Genomic DNA, 26826 nt, shown 5'->3' on the forward strand with positions numbered 1-26826 from the left:
TAATTCTAATGAAATCTCTCAAAACATCCTGTTTTCAAACCAATTTCATATAGTATTGATCTTTCCTCAGTATATGTTTCTACTGTATTAGAATATCTCATTTGTAATTATGAAAACTCTTCCTGTGTCACAGTATATAAAGATCATATATATGGGATGGTAGAATGTGTACGGATTAACTACACAAATTCACTCACAGAATTCCCTCTTCCTGCTGCACTGTAGCTGTCTTAAGATGGGTGAAAGCCAGGAGGGCAGAATTTGCTCTAAGAGAATTAAAGTGTGGTAGCCTCTACTGTGTAATCCATTGCTCTGGTCAGTACTGACAGGTTTAGAAATAAGGTTACCAACAACTTCAGAGTACTCTCTAAATGTGAAATGATTACGCCAAAACGGCTTTCAGTAGTAGACCTGTAACGTTCATACTTACATTATAGTATGGTCTACGTATTCCATCCAGGTCGGTTAGGAAGTTTTGTGTGTTTTGTTTCGTTTTGCTTTCAAGTAGGCTTCACACCCAGAGGAGAGTCCAATGCAGGGCTTGAATTCACGACTCTGAGATCACAACCTGAACTGATTCAACAGTCAGATGCCTAACTCACTAAGCCAGCCAGGCACACCACCACCCCGTTTTTTTTTTATGTTTTTAAAGTAAGCTCTACACCCAATGTGGGGCTTGAACTCATGACCCTGATGTGAAGAATTGCATGCTGAGCCAGCCAGGTGCCCAGGATGTTTTTATTGTAACTTTGACACCAAAATAAAAACCTTACATTTATTTCAGGTAGACATGAAGGTGGAAAGCAAATCCCTTTGATTTGTTGTAGGAATTACAAAAAAAAAAAAAAAAAAAAAAAAAAATCAACAGAAACACCAAAAACTGTTTTGATCCTGCCCCGAATTCCGAGTGTCAGGAAATAGGGCAGAATAGTACTTCTCTAGTCTGCTGTTGAGGAGAACACAGTGGCTTTGTTCCTAGGCTCCCAGGAGGCCCAGCAGCTCCTAACAGTAAATAACAGCCCTTTAGCTGTTGGAGATGGATAGCTTTTCCATGCTGTGTTGTCTAAAATCCAGAAGCACCTGTGTCAAATCCATGTCCATGAGTCTTAACTGCAGCAGAGCTGGGAGTAGCAGAGCTGAGATCCACATTCCCAGCAGCTGGTCGAGCTGGGAAGGGTCCCCGTGCAGGCCACTGCCTCCTGAGCCCCACTCTTTCACAGGCATTCGGCAGCCTTACACTGTTTCCACACTCTCTTTGTTCAGTCCCCAGCGTGTACCCTGTGCTTGCTCAATCCTACGCCTCACTGTTCAGCTGTAGGATGCTCAAATAAAATCCTTGAATGGTAATTGGGTTTTTTTTGCTCCCAGTTTTTCAATTTTATACCCTAATTTTTGCTTTTTGCTTCATGTATTAAAAACGGTTTCAGCAATTTAGGTTCTTTTGAATTGCACTTTTGGTTTCTAGTCATTTATCCATTATCCAGTTTCTTTGATTCATATCAAGATTGCAAAATACCTTTTTAACGATTAAGACCTACCTTTAGAATAAATCATCAGTAAAATCAAATACACATGAAACAACATCTTACGTTTCAAAGGGGAGTTTTGCTTGAGACTTAGCTGTGGCATCACTAGGTTTGTGCAAGTAAGATTTTTGCTTTTTTTCCAGCAGGAAAGTGGGCTCAAAACAGATGTTTTTGCCTAATGTCTTACTCCTGTGCATAACCTTAAAGGTTGATTAGATGAAGCAGTAATTATAACTTAGTGCACATTTCAAAGGCCAGAATTAATAAATTGCTGTTTTATCAGGTGGTTTATGAAATACCAGCATATAGACCCAGAAGAAGCTGTAAGGATTCACATCGATGTTCAGACAAAGAAATCTGTGGCCATTCACTGGGGAACTTTTGCCTTAGCAAATGAGGTGAGTTTGTGATAAAAGTAACTTTCGTTATGTATTTGACCTGAGAGGATCCTGGGATCAGCACACCTTGCAGTGTGTTCAGAGATCAGACAAGAATGAGAACCTGCACAGTCCTCAAATGAATCAAGGGGTAAACCACATTAGTAAAACCGTATTTATATACAGTGAAAAAAAACAACAACCTCATTACACGCTGTTCTTTTGGAAGCATGGGTTTATATAACTAAAACAGGTATAATCTTGGAAAATAGAAAAATGAATCATGTCTTCCCTCTCAAGGGGGCTTTTGTTACAGCAGAAGATGTAAGCTGTGTACATAACTCTAAAATGTGTTGAAAGGACTGACTGCTTCATGGTGAAATTAAGTGCTCTCAAGAGTCACATGTTTGATTTGGAGGGATCAGGGAGGGCTTTATGGGAGAGGTGACATCTGAATGTGGCTGTGAGAAGGAATTTCAAGAGGACTAAGGGGCAGAGCATAGACTTAGAGGCAGCAAGTGAGGGGAACAGTGAGTGTATGGATGTGATGTGGAGGACAACGGGGGAAGTGAGGCTGGACAGCCTGGAATTTTCAGGAATGTTATTCATCCAGTAAACAGTGAGTGTCTGCTCTGTGCCAGGCACTGGATAAATGGTGGCTTTATTCCTAGACTGATTTTTTTCCTCAGCAAAAAACGTTTTCTCTTTTCTTGGATCTGGGGCCTGTCCTAAGTAAAAATTTAGAAGTGGATGGGCAAGGGGCACCTGGTTAGCTCAGTCGATTAAGCATCCAACTCTTGATTTCGGCTCAGGTCATGATCCCAGGGTTGTGAGATTGAGCCCCACGTTGGGCTCTGTGCTGTGTGGAGGCTGCTTAGGATTCTCTCTCCCATCTTCCCCCCACCCTGCCTTTCTTCCCCGATCTCCGCTTGCAAACACTCTTTCTCAAAAGAAAAAAAAAAGTTGAACTTGGCTTCTCCTACTTTGCTTTGTGTGGCCTCTTCCACATCCCAGGGCCTCTCTGCAGGAACCCTGTGATTTCAGGCTGTTCTAGGCACTCCCTCTGCCTGATTTCTGGCCTGCCGTCTCCCTAAGTTGTATCTTTTTCTGTAGTTACACTGCCTGCCCACCCCTACTGCCCCCAGTTAGGATTCCCGTCCCATGATGCAGCAACCCTGAGCTACGCTAGGGGGAGACGGAATGGAGCAAATAAATGAATGACCACAGGGCCAGGGGAGGATGAAGGGGAACAGGAGTATGTGTGTGTATTTGAAAAGGAAATTGGATACTGCTTCCCAGTGGCATACCATACTATTCGGTGGCAATTTCTTATTCTATGTGTATATAACTGTGTATGTTCATTCCATACCCATAGATATGTATTCCATATATGACATACACAGAGCCTTAGATGAAGTAATAGTATTTTTTCAAACCCATTCAAAAAGAGGAATCACGGATGACTCCCTTTTAACTTAACGGGGAAGATGCTCATGCTCTTTACTGAGATGGGGAAGATAAGGAAAAGGTAGAAAACCTCAGACTTCATTAGTTATTCAGCTTTCAAGAATTATTCCTGTTATAAATCTAACCTCCATCTTTATTTTTTTCAACGTTTATTTATTTTTTGGGGGACAGAGAGAGACAGAGCATGAACAGGGGAGGGGCAGAGAGAGAGGGAGACACAGAATCGGAAACAGGCTCCAGGCTCTGAGCCATCAGCCCAGAGCCTGACGCGGGGCTCGAACTCCGGGACCGCGAGATCGTGACCTGGCTGAAATCGGACGCTCAACCGACTGCGCCACCCAGGCGCCCCCCCATCTTTATTTCTTAATGAAACCTACAACTCCATAAGTCCTAGCAATTTAGAATGTGTTCACATTCTGACATGAGTTGCATAAACCTGACAACTATGAATTTGTTAAATTACAAAGACCACAGAATTTTTGGATGTTTACCCTATGAGTAAACACTTTAAAATGATTTGCATAAAAGTAGTTATAATAGCTGCTTACTATAAGCTGACCAAGGATGTCCTTAACCTGGCAACACTTAAAAAAATTGTGTACATATAGCAACATCTAATTATCTAGGGATTTATGAGTCAATTTCCTACATGATGTTATGTAAGTACTAAAACTTAATGTACTCGTTTTGGTGGAAACATTTCAGGCATTACATAAGATATGCTACCTTTTAACCTATTGGAGATCATAAAACAGTGACCCTTTAAAAGGGAATTAGAGTTGTCTCAGCTGGTTGCCTAGCCCTTAATGGAATCAGAGTGTTGGGTGCTTCTTCCACCACTTAACTCTTACCTCTGATCTGCTGTCTTGCTTGATTCATAGTTGTTGTATGGCTGTGGGGCATTTTTCCCTCCCTTGTGGGACTAAAGTGCTAGCATGAGCCACTTAGAGGGTTTTTTTTTGTTTTATTGAGAGAGTGAGCCAGCATGGAAGGGACAGAGAGGGAGAGAGAGAGTCCTAACCAGACTCAACGCTGTCAGTGCAGAGCCTGACTCGGGGCTCAATCCCACAAACCCTGAGATCATGACCTGAGCTGAAATCAAGTCAGATGCTTAACCGACTGAGCCATCCAAGTGCCCCACAGCTTTTCTAATTGAAATTGAGAAAAAAAGAATCTTTGAATAAAGGAAAAAAATAGGAAACAAGGGGAAATGGGGGAAATGCTACCAGATTTTGTTCTCTGGGTCCCTCTTATACTCTGTAGACTACAGTGTCGATATTTGCCTAGGGATTTGAGGGTGACAACCTTCTAGGAGCCAAAAATCTTTCTCCAGCATTTGCTTACACTCTTACAACCTAAGCTTCCATATTCTTTATTAAAAAAACCTTTTTTTAATGTTATTTTTGAGGGCGTGAGCGAGTGTGAACGGAGGAGGGGCAGAGAGGGAGACACAGAATCTGAAGCAGGCTCCAGGATCTGAGCTGTCAGCACAGACCCTGGCGTGGGGCTCAGAGTCACAGACTGTGAGATTATGACCTCAGCCAGTTGGATGCTTAACCAACTGAGCCACCCAGGTGCTCCCTAAACTTCCACAGTCTTAAAAAATGTTGGTAATATCTAATTCTGTAATACTATCTTTGGCATTGATTCCATTTAGACTGGAATTTCATGTAGTGAAAGGGTCATCAGGTTTCATGCAATCTAGTGATGTTCAATCTAAGTTGGCACCAAATTTGACATTCATGGTATTTGGACAGATAATATATTTCTAATGACTATATTAGAAAATGTGATTGGCTCATTTGCTAATGCTTGAATGAAAACACATTATTTTAAGTAGGCATATGTTGGTTATTTTAGTTTCAACTCTCATTTGAAATAACCCCCCAATATATGCAAGGTTAATCCTTTTCCATTGTTTTCTGTGTGCCCTCTGCCAGCATTACTTAGAGCCTCCAGTGAAACTGAGTGAGGCTCTAGGAAGATACGGACTTAACACTGAAGATTTTTTTGTCTTGAAGCATGGAGAATCCAGATACCTCCATACTGATGATGAAAACTCTGAATGAATGTGAGCACGTGAGCTTTTAGTGAAAAAGGTATCCTCTAAGCTTCTAGGAAAGACTAAGAAATTCATGAATATATTAGGATGTTTTACATTTGGAAACCACTTCTATAAGTTTGTGTTGTATGTTTTGTGTGACGGCTTGCTTGCTACTCCAAATGCCAGTTCTTGTAAAGAAGAGTTCAGAGGTGGGTCATTTAAATACTGAATTGGCAGAGGGGAATTTGAATCCTGTCTCAATGGTAGAAGCATTGAAATGGAATTTTTTTTAAAGGATTATGCTTTAGTGGTAGAATTTGGAAGTTAGGAAAACTGATTTTAAAGTCTTCTTTCTGTTCTTCTGGTGAAGGGCCTTCTACAGGTTAAGTCTATCTACCTAGATGGTTTGAGGCTGCACATCTAAACTTCTAATTCACATTAGAGTAAGTGATGGAATGGACACCTACCTGCTTACAGCATTTCTTGTTCTGTCCACATTAGCTTATATGCCAAATGTTGAATGATTTATTTTTTTAAGTATAAAACCACAGGAGATTGGGCTAAGTTACCATTTTTAAAGACATCATTGTTTCAAAGAGGAATAATATATTCTGTTGCACATCCCCAGTCCCCAAATCAGAAGCTGCCTGAGTTGGGCAGAGGAAGGGAGAGTGTGGTTATGAGGACATGATTGATGACATTTTCTATTTTTAATCTACAAGTCAGACCTGCTGAGCACAAAGATCACTGCAAGGAAATAGTATTTTACAAAGATAAATGCAGATCTTAAAATGTTAACAATTCCTTCTATATTCTTTTCTCTCCACCTACTCACCGCCCCCCCCCCCCCATTTCTTAGCTCCAACCCTCGATGTATCAATAAGATTTATAAATAATTTATGTTTTACATGATTCAGAGGTCTTATATTTTTATATTAAATGACCCATACGCACAATTCTGCTTTTACTAAGCTAGCACGGAATACTAGCAGTTTAAAAGTAGTTCTGGGAATTAGGTGACCTGAGTTTAGTCCCGTAAGGGCCCTGGGATTGCTCTGAACATTCCTCAGAGCCAATGAGGTACATTAGAGGCCCATCCCATCTTCCTGCTCCCCAGTCTCAGTGAAATAAATTTCATTCGCAGAATAATCAAAGTAGGTTTTTTACAGCATATGCTACACGGGCAATATTCTATTTATTTTCACATACACATCTATGCACGCCACCTGTTAGCCACTTAATTGGAATTTCAATCCTGCTTCCACCATGGTTTTCTGTGTATCCTGCCACAAGTCACCTACACTCACTGTGCCTCAGTTTCCTCATGTGCAACAAGAGGATAATTTTGACCTACCTCCAAAAGAATGTGAATAGTGATTTTTTAAAAAGCACTTTGGAAATATAAGGGAGAAAATTATTTCTTAAGACCTCACTGCCTACTAGAGATCTGAAAGCTAAAACTAGGCTCATGCTTTTGGTCGCGTATCGTTCCCATTGCAGATTCAAGCATCTGTACCTAGGACATGAAACACTGAGGATTAACAACTTCATCTCATTTTGTAAATTTGGGGAGTAATAGCCAAAATAAATGTAAATGATCTTCATCAAAATTTAGCATTTTTTATCTTACAAAGATGCAAATCTGTCAGGGGGAAATGTGTATATAATGTGTGTGAATATATGTGATTTGGAGGCACTAAAGCACAAAAAATTTCCCTGTAAGATAACCTTCAGGAAAACAAAAACTGAACCACCATAAACCTTTCACTCTGAAGGAACATTCTAGCAAGCAGATGGGAATGGAGAAGTTAGGTTGATGGTGGATTAGCTTTGGGGCCTGGTGCCCTGACACTGGCTGTGTTCACGCAGTCGCCCTCCTTCTGTTGCACGCTGCATTCAACGCGCATCTCTTGCCTCTGCTCTCTGAAGCAGACCAAGCTCATCTTAATTTGCTCCATGAATGGCCTTAACATCATTTCTGTATTCATGTGCACTGTGTAACCGCGGGGCTCTGAGCACTTTAAATTATGTTCTAGTTCCACTGAATTAGGCCTGCTTCCTCACAAGCTTTAATTTTTATTACCATTCACATTCTTTCTGTGTTGACATTTTGTTAAGTACATCGAGCTTCAGGTCTCCTTGTACGGTCTCGTTCTATTGAGTGATTTCCATTGTCTCACTTAGCTACATTTTGTACGTTTATGTACAAAACAAAACCAAATTTTGAAAAGCCAGATGCACTCTTTAGCCTCTATTCATTCTAACCTCTGCGGTAATACCTTTTACTCGATCTTATTTGATCAGTTTTATTTTGCTCTTTGGCACCCATTCGAACATGTGAGATTTGATTGAGGATTCCTTCTCCTGGGGAACCCCTTGATGTTCCTCCCTGCCTGGAGGGTGGGATCACCCAGTGAGGGGCAATCCTGAGAAAAGCCAAGATATGCCATGATCTGCACCAACCTAGATCCGTTTGTGTATTTTCACATTTCAGACCTAATGCTTTGATCTCCAGGAAATGGGATGATCTAGTCAAACTAAAAACAGAGGAAAGAAGATGCGGGGTTTTAGAATCCAGTGCTGCCAAAGCACATTAAAGCCAAATCCTAGTTTTTATCATGTGCACACTTTGATTTTCACTAACGAAGGCAGATTTTTAAAAAATTCGTTATAAAGAAATGTGCCTTTCAGGGAATTAGTACTTTTATTCATCAGTGATGCAAACCTAAGTAGTGTTCTTAGCATATACACATTACTGCTATAGCCACCTGGGAACTTCCATGTTTTCACCTTAATACTGAATCCTTTTTCTACTATAAAAGTAATTCTTCCAAGTTTGATTTCTATATTGGGATAAGCCTGAAAATACACATTTTTCTGTTTGAGGATCTGTGACTTCCTATGGAAATCCACATATTTACAAATGAACTTAAAGTACTCGTACGGCTTTGCCTTAACTACCTGGAGTAGAAAAACTTCTGCTTGCATACTGGTTTACTTAATACTAAGCATGGTGATGGTTATGAACTTGAACATTATAAAACCTGGCTGAATGGAAATCTATTAAGTTGTTACAATAGCTTATGGAATAAAAATTTACAATATGTGAAAATCTCTAAAATATGGATGAAAATTAATGAATAAAGTACTTTCAAGAGAAAATGTGTATGAACTCTTTTCCTTTTTATTTAAAAAATTATAAAACTTATGCTCATAGTAAAATTCAGACAATTGAAGGGTAAACATAGAAAAGACCTTTCCTCAGTCCCATCTTGGTATCATTCTAGAAAATATTCTCTCTGGATGGAAGCATAAATTGTTCATTTAAAAAACACATGCCTATTTCATGGATGCCTTTCCACATGAGCACATTCAGACTTATTTCTTCTAAGATTAGGTAAGTGACTTAACCAGTTGCCTGTGGATGGACATTTGATTATACAAGGCATCTTCACAGGCTGGTGTACTGAGTGGGAGTGGTAAGGACGGGGAGAGTTTTCACCAACTCAGACTAAACTCTACTGCTGGGAACAGACTTCTGGAAGCATGTGGTATGGCTGGGCTGGGTGGTGGCCTCAAAGGCTCAGGAACTCTACCACGAGAACAAGGTAATTCCTGCGGCAGCCCCGACGAACTAATTAATCACACACTAACGGGGTCTCAACAAGTAACTGCACATCACTTCTAAGGGCAGGTTAGCTTACACGTAAAAAAGAAAACTGTCATGTCACGTAGAGGAAATAATTGAAGTAAACTCCACAAACAGCAAAATAAAAAGACATGCTTTCAGAACAAGCTCTTCATTTGGTATCAATAAAATGGTTCAAAATAAACCAGAAGACCATGGCAAGTTATGTTGTGTTAATGTTGAAATGTTGTGTTAATGAGGAAATTACCATTTAAATTCAGCAGGTGAAAAGAATTTCAGCTCCCTTGGTAAGGAAGATGAAAAATAGGACCAATTAGAATTTTGGTAATACTGTTACCTTTTCCTTCACGTCTGCATCATGGTGATCAACTAAAGCTCTCATTTTCTGGGCACATTCTTCTCCGTATAACAGGAAAAACAGTGAACCTTTAGGGAAAGTAGGCTGCATGGCTGAACAGCCTTCTTTTTTGCAGCAGTTATTTATATTCTGAAATAGCGTAAGAACACGAAGAAGGATCTCCTTTGCCACATGGCCGTCATAAAGGGAAAGAAATGATGAATCCACCTGAAATAGGAAACAATGACTATTATTTTTTAAATTTTTGAAAATATTTTTCATGTATATTTTCCCACTTGAAAACTACACTGAATACATTTTAAAAAATCTTGTCATAGAAAATTATCCCTAAAATCACCTAACATAAATGTAAAATCTTAATGCACCCCTATACTGTATACCAATGGAAAAAAAGAAGCTTCATAGTTTTAGCTGAAAAATTCTGTTTTCTTAGAGTCCTAGATTGTAGTCATTTGGAAAAACGCCCATATCCTTTTTAAGGTCCAAGTTTCCTCACGGGAGCTCATCAACTCCCCAGACATTTGCTGCCCACTGCACACTGTGGGCATGGGCATGGGGCACATGGATGAGGTCACTGTCACAGGTTCCCTCCTTTATAGGAGTTGACGCCTGTTTGCTATCAGTAGTGCCTTCGCTTTCCTCAGAACACTTATCACAGCTTTTAGTGATCTTGTTTTGTTACATATTTTTGTCTCTTCTCACAAGCTCCACGAGGACAGGCACCATGCCACGTGCGCCCACTGGTGTGTCCTGGCACTCAGCCTGGCATCTGGCACATCCTGGGGACTTGGTAGGTGAAGACTAGCGTTTCAGTGGATGTGAAGATACATGCGAACACAAGTAGGTCAAGTATAGGAGACGTGACGACATACTGGTACCCCAAAATGGACAGGCAGAACGATTATAATTTATTATTGTCAGGGAGAACTTTTCCAAAATGATTTTTAAAAGGAAAATATGTTCATTACAGAACATCTGGGAAATTCATATATAGGCAAAAAGAACCAAATTAAAAAAAAATCTGTTAACGTGTTGAGATAAATCTTTCTAGGCCAAATCTATATATTTGTATAACTTACAAAACAAATATGTAAACTGCTTACTTGGGCACCAAGTAGTCCTTCTGCCATGGCTGGATTTTCAGATAAATTCACAAGCAGCTTCAAAACTTGAACCTGAAATAGGAATGATACTGGTTTGTTTCAGACCAGTGAGCATGGATTTTCCCTTCCCGGCAATACTGCCCTCTCACTGCGGTCACATTCTAAAGTCCTGCCCGGGCTTCCGGGTCTGGCTCAAATCCTTTGCCCCACAGAGCCCTCTCTGCGTGCATCTTGTGAGGGCCTCTCTCCTCTTCCACACCTGGCACACTCCGGGAGCACTTCTCACACAGCAGGCTTATTTAAACCTTACTTTTTCAAGTACATCGTCAGGGAAGAGATCCTGAATGTCTCATTGCCTACCCAACCCCCAACCCATGGTAATAAACAACATCTGTTACATAAATGAGCTTTATTATGATTACTGGTAAGTGAAATACGATCTTTGGAACAAAAAAAAGAATCTCTCAAAGCTTGGTTTATTTCTATTTAAAGTATGAAAATCTTGGAGCAGTTCAGTTACCAAGACTAGATAAAAATATGGCCCTTTTCTTTTTTAGTAGGTTACTATGAACCTTTGAGCTTATCTTTTTTTATATGAAAAAATATGTTAAAATCTTTCAAATAGGCAGTGATAAAAATAATCAGCAAACAAATGTTAACTTCTAGCAGACTAGCTAGAATATCGGCATTCCCATCACTTATAACTGGTCAGTATAGACCCCCTGTCTGCAGGGGATACATTCCAAGACCCCCAGCACATGCCTAAAATCATGGACAGTATCAAACCCTATATATACTATGTTTTTTCCTACACATACATACCTAGGATAGTTTAATTTATAAATTAGGCAAAGTAATAGATGATCAATAGTTAATAGAATTCCAGTAATGTGCTATAACAAGTGAATGTGATCTCTCAACATATCATTCGAATTTTAGTGTTTGTGAAGTGAGTACTCTCAGAGTATATTGTTCTGTGTTCATCCTTTTTTAATGTTTATTTTTGAGAGAGAGAGAGAGAAAGAGAGCAAGCGCAAGTGGGGAAGGAGCAGAGGGAGAGGGAGAATCCCACTGACAGTGCAGAGCCTGATGTGGGGCTCGAACTCACGAACCATGAGATCATGACCTGAGCCAAAGTCAAGAGTCGGATGCTTAACTGAACGAGCCACCCAGGTGCCCCTAACCCTTCTTATGAGGTAAGGTGATAAAATGCCTGTGTGACAAAATGAAGTGAGGTGAATGACAGGCATTTTGATTATTTGGCTACTAGTGACATTCTGATGGTAAGTCAGAAGGATCATCCACATCCCAAACGTGGTTGACAGCAGATAACGAACTACGGAAAGTGAAACCACAGATAAGGGGGGACTACTGTAAAAACATCATCAAATACAATTCCTATTTACAAACAACAGTCATATAAAGCTATACTTTGTAAAAGACACTTGAAATTACACAAAGTGAGGAGTGGCGAAGGTGCTCCCCACCAGACCTGGGAGGGAACCTACATCTTTATTTTAGAAGACTTTTTGGGTTTTTTTTTGAGAGCACAAGCCAGGGAGGGGCAGAGCGAGGGGGACAGAGGATCTGAAGTGGGCTCTGCACTGACAACAGCGAGCCAGATGTGGGGCCTGAACTCATGAACCATGAGAGATCAACACCTGAGCCGAAGTCAGAAGCTCAACCAACTGAGCCACCCAGGCGCCCAGGAGACTTTTTTTTTTTTTTTTTTTTTTTAACATAGGCACTCTGTGTTTCTATAGAACATTTTGAAAAAGTGATAGAAAAGCACAAAGGAAAAGGAAATTCACCCATATTTCCGTGACTAGAAACAATCACTATTAAGTTTTGGTATTTTCTTTCTGGTCTTTTTATATACCTATCCTATGTATGCACATATTCCTTTGATCATGTTGTACATACTAATTTGTTAAAGAGGATAAAAGGGTTTGCTTAATTTTATTTACCAACTATTTAAAAAATTTTTAAATGTTTATTTTGAAAGAGAGAGAGAATCCCAAGCAGGCTCCATGCTCAGCGTGGAGCCTGATCCCCCAACTGCAGACGACTGAGGCACCCAGGTGCCCCCACCACTGTGCTTTTATAAAAGACCTACATAATTAGTACCTGTTTCTCTATCCAAAAGGAATCCAAAGAGGATTTTTGCTTTTACAAAAAAAAAGGCAAAAAATGAAAACAGGGTTGGGTGCTTGTTTTGCAGCCAGCATTAGTGGGGGCATCATGCACCCCGGGAGCTCCTCTCAGCATCTCAGCATCAAGCAGCCATAGCTTTGAACTGTGCCTGTGAGCATCTGCGCTTTATCTTGATTTATTTTGTGCATCTGTGAGCAAGATGTGTTCCACGCTATCAGAAAAGTCTGAGAGAGGTTTTTTTCTTGGGTCTGGGACCACTCAAAACTTTTTCCATATAAATTAATGCTAAGTGCTGCTTCGCGTCATGCCATTTTGGCTTACGAAAAGATTTACAGGAATGCCCTACTTTCAGATAGCAGGGGAGACCTGTGTTTGTATTTTGGTTTGAACCATGTTAAGCTCTTTCTCTTATCACATGTGCCCTCTTGTGGTGACTCCATGACATTCCTTTCAAGCCATTAGTTCTTTGCTCTCACTGGAGATTTAACAAACACAGGGTTTATTTATGTTAATCTCCCATTACTTATATTTGGTTAGGAATCACTGCTGTACCCAAAAGATTATTATAGGATGGTCAGATCTCTTATTAAAAATAAGATTTCCAGGGGCGCCTGGGTGGCTCAAGCGGAGCAGCACTCTTGATCTTGGCTCAGGTCATGCCCTGCATTAGGCTCCATGCTGAGAGTGTAGAGCCTGCTTAAGATTCTGTCTCCCCACCCCTCTCCCCCACTCATGTGCTCTCTCTAAAAAATAAATGAAAAAAAAATTAAGTAGAAGATTTCTAAAAATAAGTTTTCATTTTGGTGGTTATTTACTAAGAAAATACCTAAAACGGGTACATTTTCTCACAAGTGGATTATTGTCCATTAGCAGCTCATTTGTAAGTTGGAACTTTGCATTCACTTTTTATGGAAAAATGATGTTATAATTGGGGTCAGGTTCCCAGACAGACCAAAAAAGCAAATTTCTATCCCAGAAATGCTGTACTAGGCAATGGAATGGAAAAACAAAACAAAAATAGAACATACTATTGTGGTGTGAGTCACCTTCTAAAAAAGTCATAAAATATATTAAAACACAGACCATGTCTGAGACAGATCCATACAGCCCCAAGGCCAGACTCGCCTGGCTCGAAACTCAGCGTTTCTCCTGAGGTTTTGGGTAAAGCAGCTGCAGACTGGGAGAGGAGAGATCTGTCCTATATTTGTGATGCTACTGGGAACAGGGAAGGGTTTCCATGGCGCCTCAGAGGCTGGAAGTTACCTTGCTCCCCTGGGGAAAGAGATGTGGATGGGTGCTTGTGTTTTGGAAACTGCGTATGAATGGAGCATACTGCAAAAATACTGCTAATAAGATTATTACATTTAATGTTCAGTGCCTTTGGGTAAATCTTAGACCAGATCCAAATAAGTCTGGCTACTGGCAAAGTGGAAAGTCTGGAACAAATTTTAAAAGGACTGTAGTGAGGCTCTCCTCATCACATTTGATAACCTCAGACATAAGGGTTATGATGATGTTGAATATTTGGGGTATGGCTTCACGTTTAGTCCTTCTAAAATGCTCATGTTTTTCTTTCAACCGTGCCAGAGAACACTGACCAATATAGTAAAATGCTGATGAATGACCAACCCAACTAATCGGAACCTTTGATTAGTCTACCTTCTGTTTTTATGCTGTTTCTCAAAGAATGGCACTTGAGAAAAATGCCCACTAATATGAGGGGTTTACCCAAGTTACTTTCATGGGGTGTTTCCTGAGATCCTACTTAATTCAGGTTAGTCTCTGTTACCTCCTACCATCTACACAACTAGTCAAAATCAAGCACTGAGACATCTATTACTAATTTAAAAGTGGTTTTCAAAAGATTTTTCAGCAGATAATGTCTAAATCAAAAAAAATGTTTCTAACCTCAGGCTAAGCAAAAATTCAATTAACCAGCATTAACTCAGAGACTCATTTTACTCAATTATGTATAATTATACCTGGTGGTGGGGGGAGCCACCCATGTCACCTCAGTAAAAGGCAAACTGGTTTTCAGAAAATCAAACAAATGTCAATCTATGGATAAGTGAAATAACAGATTTTCACAAATTAATTTTAAAATTGAATATTTGGGGATAAACATAATTAACTTTCTTGGGTCCATGAAAAGCCTTTTAATAAACTTTCGATTCCAGGGACGCCTGGGTGGCTCAGTCAGTTAAGTGTCTGACTTCGTCTCAGGTCATGATCTCACAACTCATGGGTTCAAGCCCTGCATCAGGCTCTGTGCTGACAGCTCAGAGCCTGGAGCCTGCTTTGGATTCTGTGTCTCCCTCTCTCTCTACCTCTCTCCCGCTTGCACTCTGTCTCTCTCTCAAAATTAAACAAACATTAAAAAAAATAAAAATAAATAAAAAACTTTCAATCCCAGTCTTAATAAACTTGATGCAATAGTTCCTTGCACTTCAAGTCATAACCGTTTCATTTGTACCTTGGTACTTCCGTTTCCTGTAAGCAACACATGGAACAGGTCTGTAATGTAATTGTGAAGCATGTGCTGGTGGTCGTTTGTAACTGTCATGTTTGTTAACAATCTCAGTCCAGCCAGCTGCACAGCAGAGTCCAGGGGACCAGAGAGGACATCCTTACAAACTTGATTGACGTATACCTAGGGGGAAAGAAGTGAGCATCTTAATTCTCCAAAAGTCTGTCTGTTAAATAGTAACTTTTCTGCCCAGTGGAGCAGGGCAGTTGTTCAAGATGAGACTGGCTCCGCAGAAAAGACATTTCTATCCAGCCCTTGAACTTGGGCAACTTTTTTGATTTTTAAAGCTACCTTTGGGTAGCTTTTTTGCTAATGCCAGGCAATGTGCTAGCATTTTACAAATATACCTGACTTAATCCAGAAGAGGATGGCCATTTTACAGATAAGGACAAGTCCTCAAGAAACTTGGATCCCCAGCCCAATATCAAGCCAGCTGGTAGGGGAGCAATGTCCAATTCCAGAGACCATGCTCTCAACACCAGTGGTCTCTCAATTATTGGGGGCCTCCCAACTCAGTCTACCTTTCTGTGTTAACTGGTCTAGGCACACTAGGACCAAGGAGGAAGACATGTCTGGCCATTTGGCATCAAGGTAAGTATCTTAACAATAGGACCCTATCCTTACGAAGTAAAGAATAGAGGAAACAGTGAAAGAATTTTTCTCTAGGGTTAGTTCTATCAAAAGGAGAGGGAAAACTCTCTTTGACCCAGTTTTCTTATTTACCTAGTTTATGCATACGAATTCCTCCTTCCTGATACTGTTAACTGCCACTGGGAAAACAAAATGCAAACAGTACAGGAGTACTATTTCACACATGACAGAATTGAACCCACCGGTGATGGAAAGTTTTCTGAAACGGTTTTCTATTTCTGGCCAGGATCTTTCCAGCTTGGAAAAACTAGGTCTCACAGATAATTAACTATTCACCTAACTAAAAACTCCACCAGAAGTTCTAACTGCTAAAGAAAAAAAAATTCCTAATATGAAATGCTAAGAAATTACCAATTGTCCCATAAGCCAATTCTAAGTTTTTTAAAAAACCGAAGGTATCCATGGTACCATAGAAACTAGAGTAATGGCAGTAAAGTAAAGAGAGACTAGATTTTTAGTCTTGTTTCAGATCTGATATAAGTCACCTGGCTCTCTTTGGCCAGAATTTCATCACATACCTACCCATCCTTAGAAAAAAAAAAGGGGGGGGGGACATTTCTTTAGCTCTTTATAAATCATATATCTTCATAAGAGGCTGATGTCTTTCAAAGCATTTCCTAAAATGCATTGAGCATTTTTCTTTTTTTTTAATGTTTATTTATTTTTGAGAGAGTGCACAAGCAGGGAAGGGGCAGAGAGAGAGACAAGGAATCTGAAGTAGGCTCCAGGCTCTGAACTATCAGCATAGAGCCTGACCTGGGGCTCAAACTTGTGAACCACAAGATCATGACCTCACCCGAAGTCAGATGCTTAACCAACTGAGCCACCCAGGTGCCCCAATATTATTTTCTCCAAGTCTTTTCACCGGTTCAATTTTAGCAACAAGATCACCAGATGGACCACCTTGGTTATTCCTGGAGCTGCGCCCACCTCCCCTTGCTCCTTTTTCTTGGAATTCCCTCCCTCCCTAACTCTGCTTCTAGAAACCAGACATTCTTCAGAGCCAGGTTGTACTCTACCTTTTACAAAACTTTTGGATGAGATCTTGTCCTTCTATGTGCTCAACAATGTTTTACTTACATTTTTCCTTTAAGTACTTCATGTTCTGCCCTGCATCATGCCTGTTTATGGAGTTGCCTTCTCTCTCCTAGCTTTCTTAAAACAAGAGTTAATTGTGTTCATTTCTAAACTCTGTACCACAAAGTAGGAGCTCAATGAATGCTGAAAAAACAGAAGTTCCTAATTTATTTTATCTTTCTGCTGGTATTACCAGACTCTGACCAGTTTCCTTTACCACACTTGGATTAAAACGAACCCCAGGAGCGCCTGGGTGGCCCAGCTGGTTGAGCATCTGACTTCAGCTCAGGTCATGATCTCACAGCTTGTGAGTTCAAGCCCCACGTCGGGCTCTGGTGCTGACAGCTTGGAGCCTGGAGCCTGCTTCGGATTCTGTGTCTCCCTCTCTCTCTGCCCCTAACGCACTAGCATTCTGTCTCTCAAAAATAAATAAACATTAAAAAAAAACAAACGAACCCCAAACTCAAAAGCATAAGGCACTTCTTACCGCCTGGTTCAGATGCCTCCTTCCTCTGCCTTATTCTCCATAAAAAAATGGGCAGAGGACCTGAATACATATTTTTCCAAAAGATACACATATGGTCAATAGATAAATGAAAAGATGCTCAATATCACTAATCTTCTGGGAAATCACTAATCTTCTGGGAAATACAAATCAAAACCACAGTGAAGTCATATCTCATACCCAGAATGCCTACTGTCAAAAAAAAAAAAAAAAAAGTCTTGGCAAGGATGTGGAGAAAAGGGAATCCTGTGCACTGCTGGTGGGAATGTAAATGGTACAGCCACTATGGAACGCAGTATGGAGAGTCCTCCAAATATTAAATATACAACCACCATACGATCTAGCAATTCCAGTTCTGGGCATTTATCTGAAAACGGCAAAAAGAATAATTTGAAAGACATATGTACCCACTATGTTCACTGCAGCATTATTCTTAACAGCCAAAACACAGAAATAACCTGTGGTGACAGGTGAATGAATAAAGCACATGTCTATATACAATCGAATATTATTCAGCCATAAAAAGGAAGGAAATCCTGCCATTAGCAACCAATGGATAGACCTTAAGAACATTATGCTAAGTGACATGACAGAAAAAGACAAATACTGAAGGGATCTTTTATATGTGGAGTCTAAAAAAGCTGAACTCACAGAATTAGAGTAGCGTGGTGGTTGCCAGGGGCTAAGGGTGAAGGAAATGGGGAGATTTTGGTCAAAAGGCACAAGCTTCTAGGTGTAAGATGAGTAAGTTCTGGGAGCTGATGGATAACAGGGTGACTATACTGTATTATATACTTGAAAGGTGCTGGGAGAGTAGATCTTAAATGTTCTCACCACACACACACACAAAAGGTAATTATGGGAGGTGATGGAGGTCCTAGGTAACACCATAGAAGACTCACACATTTGTGATTTCAGCTAACTTACCTTTATCTTCACTTGATTTTCAACATTCACACTCAGGTTATTCAGTGCATTTAAAGCCTTCTCTTTAATACTGTGGTTGAGATTGTTGATTTTGCTTCCAATGATTGGAATACCACCCAATTCACGAATAATGACCTAAGAGGGGAAAAAACGAGGACCATCACTTCAGTAGGCACCCCCTTCATCAAACTTTTTGCATCTACAAATACAAATAAAAATTAATGACTCTTTGGGAATACCTTTCCTATGCACAATCTGTATTTCTTATTTTACTTATTTATTTATTGTTGAGAGTGAGACAGACAGAGGGTCCAAAGCAGGCTCTGTGCTGAGAGCGGAGAGCCCAGTGCAGGGCTCAAACCCACGAACCGCGAGATCACAACCTGAGCTGAAGTCGGAATCTTAACTGACTGAACCACCCAGGTACCCTTGTAATTCTTATTTAAAAAAAAAATTATTAAATTTTATTAAAATTAAATTTCCATAATTTTATAGGTAAGAAAATAGATTGGAAATAAATTACAATACATAGTTATTTAAAAACTATAGCTTGGAGATATACAATGAAGATTTGCAGAGCTACTTAAATGATCTCAAAGCAATTTACAAATGATTTTCCTCTGAAATTAGTTCTGGGACTTTCCTATTATAGGCAAATTTGGAAAAGTGTTATGCTTTGCTAAACTGTATTCTTTGGAACACAAATCCCTCAAGATATTAATAGATGTTCCATTAAGAAAAAAAAAAGGTTTCATGGTTAAGTTTGAGAAACTCTGTGTATATTAAGTGCAAACATTTCTTTATTGTGAAGCATTCATATATTCATCATGTGCATCAGGAATCTCCAAGAGGGGACCATTCAATATAGCATTTCCACGAACTGTACACAAAATAGAGGGAAGAGTGGGGTCAGAGGAAACACCTATCAACACCTGGAAGACTTGGGAGTTCCACGCAATTTGGGAAATGATAGCCAAATTTCTGAAGAAATAATAATCTGGGGGATTTCTCACCATAAGTTGCAACACTATGCTACTACTATGCGCCTTAGTCCTTCCTCAACATTAAAAGATGCATGAACTGCTTCTATTCTTACAAGAAAAGTAAGCTGAACATTACTCCTTTTGGGCCAAAACATGCCCTTCTATGAGAAAAAGAACAAAAGAGTATCTTGCCATCATCCATTTTTTACCAACAGCCCTAACCCCTACTCTACTGTCCAGAGTGGGCTCAGCACTGGGAGAAAAAGAAACCCCCTGTGCAATCCAGGTTCTTCCCAAAGAACTGTGATTACTAGAAAACAGATTTTTGTTTGTTTGTTTTAACTATCCTACTAAAGTAGATGAAGGCACTGTAATTTACGACCAGGGGCACCAACTTCCATTAGCCAAGAAAACACTCGTTCAAGCAGTGGCTACAGACACACTCTTCGAGCTACAGTTTGTTTCAGAGAGATATGAAACAATGGCATCAGAAACAGCACTATATAGGCATGCTAACAGTTACCATCTGTTGTTTTTGTTTGTGTGGCGCTCCCCCCTGCCCGGGGGGCAGACAGAGCACCTCTTTTCTTCCATTTAGTCTCCGATGGGATGGCTGGGCGAATGTGCTCACACCCACCACATCCATCCCCTGCTGTCTGGCCGTGAGATGCTCACGTGAGTCAAGCCTTGCTACCCATGGCCCAGGGAGCCTTATTAGCACAGCACCTGACCCTGGCTGAGCAATTCCACCTTTCAGGGATGGAGGCTTGGGTGGCCAGTGGCTTTCTTTCCATCCTGTGAAGAAAACTTTTTTGTGGCCAAAGAGGTAAAAAACCAATATACAAAAAGAAGCAGGGATAAGCACAGCCAAAAGATGGAGGGAGGGAGAGCTCTGATAATGCATTCCGGAACCTTAAACGTTTCCACTTGTGCCTGAAGCCAGTGCTATTCTTGGATGTCCAAGTTAACTGAGCTCAGTATTTTCCTTTTTGGTTTAAAATAATTTAAGCTGGGGGCGCCTGGGTGGCTCAGTCATTTGAACGTCCCACTTTGGCTCAGGTCATGATCTCACGGTTCGTGGGTTCGAGCCCCGTGTCAGGCTCTGTGCTAACAACTCGGCCTGGAACCTGCTTCGGATTCTGTGTCTCCCTCTCTCTCTGTCCCTCCCCCACTCATGCTGTCTCAGTCTCTCTCTCTCTCAAAAATAAATAAATATTAAAAAAATTTTTTTAAATAATTTAAGCTGGGTTCTGTCACTCGCAACTGAAAGAATATGAGTAATCAACAAATATTTTTTATATCTCCCTATAAATCTCAAAAGTTTTACAGTAAACCTTATCATGCTGGAAAAAACTTGATTGAAATAGAGTGTAAATTCAACATAGTTTTCATGACAAATTTAATGAAAGGCATTAAAAACCCTTCCAATTTTTTTTTTTTTTTTTTACTTTTTCTCCGTGGGAGTAATAGAAGGTAACATTCAAATTGAGCTAGAGAGACTTAGTGTTACCAAGTCGCTATTGGTAGAAGGTAACATTGGTTAGTGGTTGTTAGCAATCAAGGGCCCACCTGCATCAGAACCACCCCCATGAGACTTACATATAATAGAAGGCATGTACTTCAATGTTAGATGCTTTCACTTTTCAACTACAACAAGGTTGAATTTCAAATTGAAAAAGCCATGCAATACTAAATGTGGTATAGATAACATTTATCTACTAACCAACGTGATGCCTGTGATGAACTTCAAGGGGACCTCAAATCCCAGTAACACTATGTCACTATTAGGATGTGCTTTTCAGGAGCAAACATTATGCTGGAGGGATACATCCCCACACCACGTATATGAGGAAAGTGAGGCTCTGGGATTAAGTACCTTATCAGGGTCACAATTACTGCTAGGGTGTAAGAATGGGAGGTACCCATTCTGAGACTAGATACTTACTTGGTTAGCTGAAAAGGCTGCATTGTTACCCAAAGTGACCAAAGCTCTTTCGATAATTATAGGATCATCAGTGGACTCAAGCAGGTAGAGGAGTTTCTGAAGCTGGTCGACATTTAGTATATCATCGTATGAACCATCAGTTAAATCTTCTGCAGAAGAACAAAGTTATTTAAAACTCTTTAAAATCAATAGGAGATTAAAGGATTTTTATTTTTATTATTTTGAGAAAGAAGAAAGTGAGGGGAGGGAGGGAGGGAGGGAATCTTAAGCAGGCTCCACGCCCAGTGTGGAGCCTGACATGGGGCTCAATCCCACAACCTTGGGATCATGATCCGAGACAAAATCAAGAGTCAGATGCCTAACCGACTGAACCCCCCCCCCCAAGTGCCCCTAGATAATATTTTTAAACAATATTGAATGCATACTCTGATGCCAGGCACAGTTTTAAGCATGTCATCTACTTTATCTCATTTAATGTTCCAGTAACCTTTGGAAGAAGATACCATTATAATTCTCAATTTACAGATGATAAACTGAGGCTTACAGACATTAAGAAATTAGCCAATGGTCACTTGGTATTTCTTTCTTAGTAAGGCACTGCATGCTGAAACATTTTCTATTTCTTTTAAAAATCAGGTACACCTGTCCAATGGAACACTTGCCTAGAGGCATAGATTATTGAAGGAAAAGGGTTTGCATTAAGCAGATGTTTTCTGATCACAATTTTAAGAGTAGCTCAGGTTGGAGACAAAGTTATGGGAGTAAGCCAATCATGCTGCTAGTGCGGCATTTTTGTTTGGTTGGGATTCTAGATGCTAGAATAACAGTTTTGCTGGGGGCAAGGACAAAAGCAAAGCTCTTGTTTTGAGTAGAGCTAGAGCAGCTGAATACTGGATCTGGTCAGTGACTTTTAGAATTTATAGCTCTATCTTAAAAAAAAAAAACCACAACTATATTTACAGAAATTACCACAGGAAGAATAGAAACCATTTTATAACACCATCATTGTGTGTTTGTTCCTGAAAAATGAACCTATGATTACAGGTTAGACAGTAGACATGTCCACAATTCACTGCCAGGGGAGGGGCAGCCTACAATAGTTGCTATATGATGTCATATCTGTGCCTTTAAAAAAATATATTTATTTTGAAAGAGAAAGAGAGGGAGACAGAGGACCCAAAGCAGCCTCTATGCTGATAGGACAGAGCCCGATGCGGGGCTTGAACTCATGAACTATGAGATGACCAGAGCAGAAGTTGGAAGCTTAACTGAGCCACCCAGAAGCCCCTGTGCCTTTTCGTTTTTAAAATATATACCAAATTATTAAAGGTGGTTATCTTTGGGTGTTGGATTTTGAATGACTTGTTTTCTATCCTGTGCTTAGGAATATTTTTTTTCTTTTTTGCAATAAATATGTATCGCTCCTGTAATGAAAATTAAGTACAGTAAAACCTTGGATTGCAAGTAACTTGTTCTGAGAGTGTTCTGCAAGATGAGCAAACATTTCTAATACATTCTAACTTGATAAAAGAGCAATGTCTTGCAATGCAAGCAGTATGTGATGCTGAATGTCACATGATCACAACTGAGCCAATGGTGTTCTCCCTCTCTCACTGCAGGATTGTGGGTGATCATCTCCCATGTTCAGATGCTCAGCCTCAGGCTGCGGTGTTTGGCAGAAATCAGTGAATTTTCAGAACATTGGAAGGTGCTCACAACTGGCACTAGTGTATTTTTTGTCGCTTCAAAGCGCCTGTGGACAGTCCTTCACTTTTCTGTATTAAGAGTAAGCTTAGGAATGCTTGCTTCATTCTAGGTCAGGCTGCCTGCAGATCTAGACCCTGTCCTCTGCTGCCTTACATTGCCGGTTACATTAAATACAGTATATGACGAGAGTTTATTAATACTGTACTATAGTCAACATCCATGCGAGCGTATACAATGGCCCCATGCAGAAAAAGGTCAGAAAAAAGGTGGTAAGGAGATGATTACTTTTGAAGAAGGAAATCTCACACTGAGAAGTATGAATGAGGTGTGCAAGTGGCCAAAATTCAAGAAGTCAAAATTCAAGAGGTGGCCGAGATTTTATAAGAAGTCGATGTCTGCATCTCGTCTGCAGAGGAGGAGGAGGAGAAAGAGGCAGAGGAATCCCTCATTTCAAATGAAATTAGGGAGATATGTCAAATGTGGGAAACTGCAAAATTTTGTAGAAAATCACCACCCAAATAAGGCTGTAGCAGTGTGGGCAATGAATCTGTTTAACGACAATGCAATGTCACATTTCCGCGAAATCCTCAAAAGGAGGCAAAAGCAAGTGTCATTGGCTAGGTTCCTTGTTAAAGTTGCATGAAAAAAAGATTCTACAGAGCCAGTAGACAGCAGTGACTCCGTTAGTGATCGTGAAAGTCATTCTCCACAGTAATCCTCCTCTCATCTCCCTCACACCAGCCACGAAGGTTGTCAAAGGTAAGTGCAGGTTAATTAATTTATTTTTCTTTATATTTTGTATTTTATTATTTTGCATTATATTACAGTATTGTAATCATTTTTATATGAATATTTTTCGGTTGTGGAATGAATCATCTGAGTTTCCATTATTCCTTACGGGCAAATTCTCTTTGATATACAAATGCTTTGGATAAAAGCATGTTTCCAGAACGAATTATGCTCTCAAAACAAGGTTTTATATACTGTATAATGTCACATATATAGAATCTAAAAACAAACAAAAAATGAGTTAATCAATAGAGATTGGGGTTGCTGGGGGCAGGCGAAGGGGGAGTGTAAAATGGATGAAGGTGGTCAGAGTACAAACTGAGTTTAAGATAAATCAGTCTTGGGCATGTAATGTACAGCTTGGTGACTACAGTTAGCAATACTGTATCGTATACTTGAAAGTTGCTAAGAGAGTACATCTTAAAAGTTCTCATCTCAACAAAAAAATCTGTAACTTTCTGAGGTGAGAGATGTTAACTCAACTTACTGTGACTGCTCAGCAATATGTACAAATACATAAATCAAATACATCAAATTGAATGAAATATATATACCATATATTTGATATCAAATACATACATATCAAATCATTATACTGTATACCTATCACTAGTACAAAGTTACATGTGAATTATATCTCAATTAAAACAAAAAAGACCATCTTCTGAAATCTAAGGTTGATGCTAAAAAAATGGGTACTTCTCAAGTCTTCTTCAAAAATAAAGGTGAGTAGCTTCAGGAAGAAGGGGCCATGAGCAACTTATTTTGTAAATTGCTTGACCAAAGGTAATGGTGACTTCGGAAACTGGTAAAATTAAGTTTAAAAGTAACACTATCCACGTTTACCAGGTCAAGAAGGTATCTGAAGTCCAGGCCACCAGACCAATTGCCTATATGGAAATCTCTCAAGGACAACAAATTAGGCTGTAAGTAAAGGTAAATAAAGATCTTTAAAAAAAAATTGTTTTCCTTTGTGCCAAAAGGAAATACACTTTCCCTCTACTCTGTTTTCTTAAGAGTGTTTCCTTGAGCAAAGTGGTAAAGCTGACCCTGGAACAAGGCAGGCGCTAGGAATGCCAATGCCTGAGAAGTTGAAAATCCACGTATAACTTTGGACTCCCCAAAACTTAACTACTAACAACCTGCCATTAACTGGAAGCCTTACCGAAAACAGTCATTTAACATATATTCTGTATGCTCTAGGTCTTATATGCTGTATTCTCATAATAAAATAAAGAAAATCATAAGAAAAATACATTTTCAGAATTGTACATATATTTACTGAAGAAAATCTGCTTGTAAGTAAACCTGCACAGTTCAAACCCTGATTGTTTAAGAGTCAGCTATAACTATAAATCCTCTGTCTCTTTGACATAAATGAACATCTTTTTAAAGGCTAAGTAACCCTCTTGTCAATTTACAATGCAACAAAGTGTTTCTTAGAGGCTTTGGGACTATCTGTTTGAAATGTAAAGATCAAGAAAGATGAAGCCCTGATCTCTGAGTTTAGCCTTGGCACCTGGCTCCCTGCTGTCACCTCCTGTTTATCCTAAAGATACTGAGAAGTCTTATTTTTCCTCTGGATAAAGGCAATTAGCTAACACAAATAGCCACCACAATTACTAGTGAATATATGATGAACTATGTGTAGCAAATGGTGTTGTCAAGTCCGCTTAAGGACATGTTAATCTTGCGAACAGGCAGATAATATGAAATAGATTTTTATCTGCCTGGGTACATAAAAGAGTGAGCACTCTTTTTCAATCCCATTAGCAGGTGGCCTGTGACGACTCAGCAATCTAGTTTAATGCTTATTCAACAATAAAACTCTTTAGTTCTTTTGTCTATTTGTAGAGAGGAATTTCTTAGTTGGTAGTTTTACTTTTAATTATTTCTGTAACAGCGTCCATGACCTGAAATATTCCTCCAGAACATTCAGCAAATCCTCAGAATCCCGAATGCACCAATCAACTTTTGGATGGCAATTTAACCACACACTTGCTCACCAGGAGGGTACCCTCTCATGCAGACAACTGTTTCAACTGATATATACACCTGTGTCTGTACTTCCAGGATCTCTCTGCAACTTTGTGTATGAACCAGTGACATCAAGGTACCTCCCCTCTGAGGCTGGGCCGAATGCAGGCAGAGATAATCCTCAAGGGTTCCTTCTTCCAGGGCAAGTCCAAGCACAATTTCATCATCTACCGCTCCAAGGCCAGCAAAACCCGGGCCACAGTAGGGACAATCCCTTTGGTAACACAGAGTCCGGGAAGCAAGCTTTAACGTGAGGAATAATCGACATGCTTTTGAGAAACCTAATCAACCCTCCGCTGTGACGCCGCACTCAGGCAGGAAAATCGGGGCAACTTTTCATCCCACGATTTTGAACCAAATAGAGGCAAGGGGCGGCTCAGAACCCTACCCGCACCCAGTCAAGCGGACGATCCGCCCTCTGCACCTGTGGTTCTCGACCTTGTACTTCTCACGAATCTCCCTCCCGCTCTCCCTCCTCCAGCTCGGCTCCTTTCTCTGCAAGCACGGGAGAGCCACGAGCGCCAGCAGTCTTCAACCCGCACCCTCGGGATAACACCGAGGCCCCGCCGGCCGTCCCCGGCCACCTGCTGGGCACCCCTGCGGCCTCACCTGCGGAGCGCGAGGGGCGCAGCCTAAGCCCGCGGTCGCCTTGCCGCTGGCCCCGCGTGAGCTTGTAAATGCAGTAGCAGGCGCCGGCCCCGAGGACCAGGCCCGCCGCCACCCAGCCCACGTGCCGGGAGCGGCCCATGCTACAGCTGGGGCTGAGGCGCAGCGCTGGGCCTGGCGCGGGAGGCTCCGAAGCAAGCGGGCCCCGCCGCCACCCCAGCGCCAGCCGAAGGGCGAGAAAGGAAATGGGGCTTGAGCTCCGCCTCCCGGAAACGGCCCTGCTAAAATAGTAAAACCGCCCACTCCGGCCCCCAAGCGTCCAGGCCTCTCGGCAGAGGAGGGGCGGGGGGCAGGGCTATGTGAAGGGCCGCAAGGACTGCGCGTCCCCCAGGGG

The 26826-nt window shown here is 40.6% G+C and overlaps 2 protein-coding genes across 5 annotated transcripts in view; one reads left to right on the forward strand and one right to left on the reverse strand.

The window, feature by feature from the left end:
• NAPEPLD (N-acyl phosphatidylethanolamine phospholipase D) overlaps positions 1-8576 on the forward strand; it is a 46343-nt gene extending 37767 nt beyond the window's left edge. For 3 of the 4 annotated variants that reach the window (XM_043588667.1, XM_043588669.1, XM_043588670.1), the window contains exons 4-5: positions 1810-1924; positions 5311-8576. In XM_043588667.1, coding sequence (XP_043444602.1) covers positions 1810-1924; positions 5311-5439 — 244 coding nt within the window. In that variant the 3' untranslated portion in view covers positions 5440-8576. The remainder of the gene's footprint in view (positions 1-1809; positions 1925-5310) is intronic. The other variant, XM_043588668.1, reaches the window with a different exon arrangement.
• ARMC10 (armadillo repeat containing 10) lies at positions 8577-26715 on the reverse strand. Its single transcript, XM_043588672.1, has 6 exons — positions 26436-26715; positions 21294-21442; positions 18366-18500; positions 15152-15328; positions 10525-10596; positions 8577-9628 (listed from the first exon to the last, which is right to left on the reverse strand). The coding sequence occupies exons 1-6, from the start codon at positions 26572-26574 to the stop codon at positions 9377-9379; spliced, it is 924 nt and encodes a 307-aa protein (XP_043444607.1). The 5' UTR covers positions 26575-26715; the 3' UTR covers positions 8577-9376.
• Between the last annotated feature and the right edge of the window lie 111 nt (positions 26716-26826).

This window comes from Prionailurus bengalensis, chromosome A2 (assembly GCF_016509475.1).
Source record: "Prionailurus bengalensis isolate Pbe53 chromosome A2, Fcat_Pben_1.1_paternal_pri, whole genome shotgun sequence".
NCBI lineage: Eukaryota > Metazoa > Chordata > Mammalia > Carnivora > Felidae > Prionailurus > Prionailurus bengalensis.

Excerpts from the sequence above, each read along its gene's own strand:
- ARMC10 (XM_043588672.1), bottom strand. The coding sequence starts at position 26,574 with ATGGGCCGCTCCCGGCACGTGGGCTGGGTGGCGGCGGGCCTGGTCCTC. Across the intron at positions 15,329-18,365 it reads AAAATCAAGTGAAGATAAAG|GTATACGTCAATCAAGTTTG; the intron begins GTAAGTTAGCTG and ends CTTTCCCCCTAG. Across the intron at positions 9,629-10,524 it reads AAGGACTACTTGGTGCCCAA|GTGGATTCATCATTTCTTTC; the intron begins GTAAGCAGTTTA and ends TTCCTATTTCAG.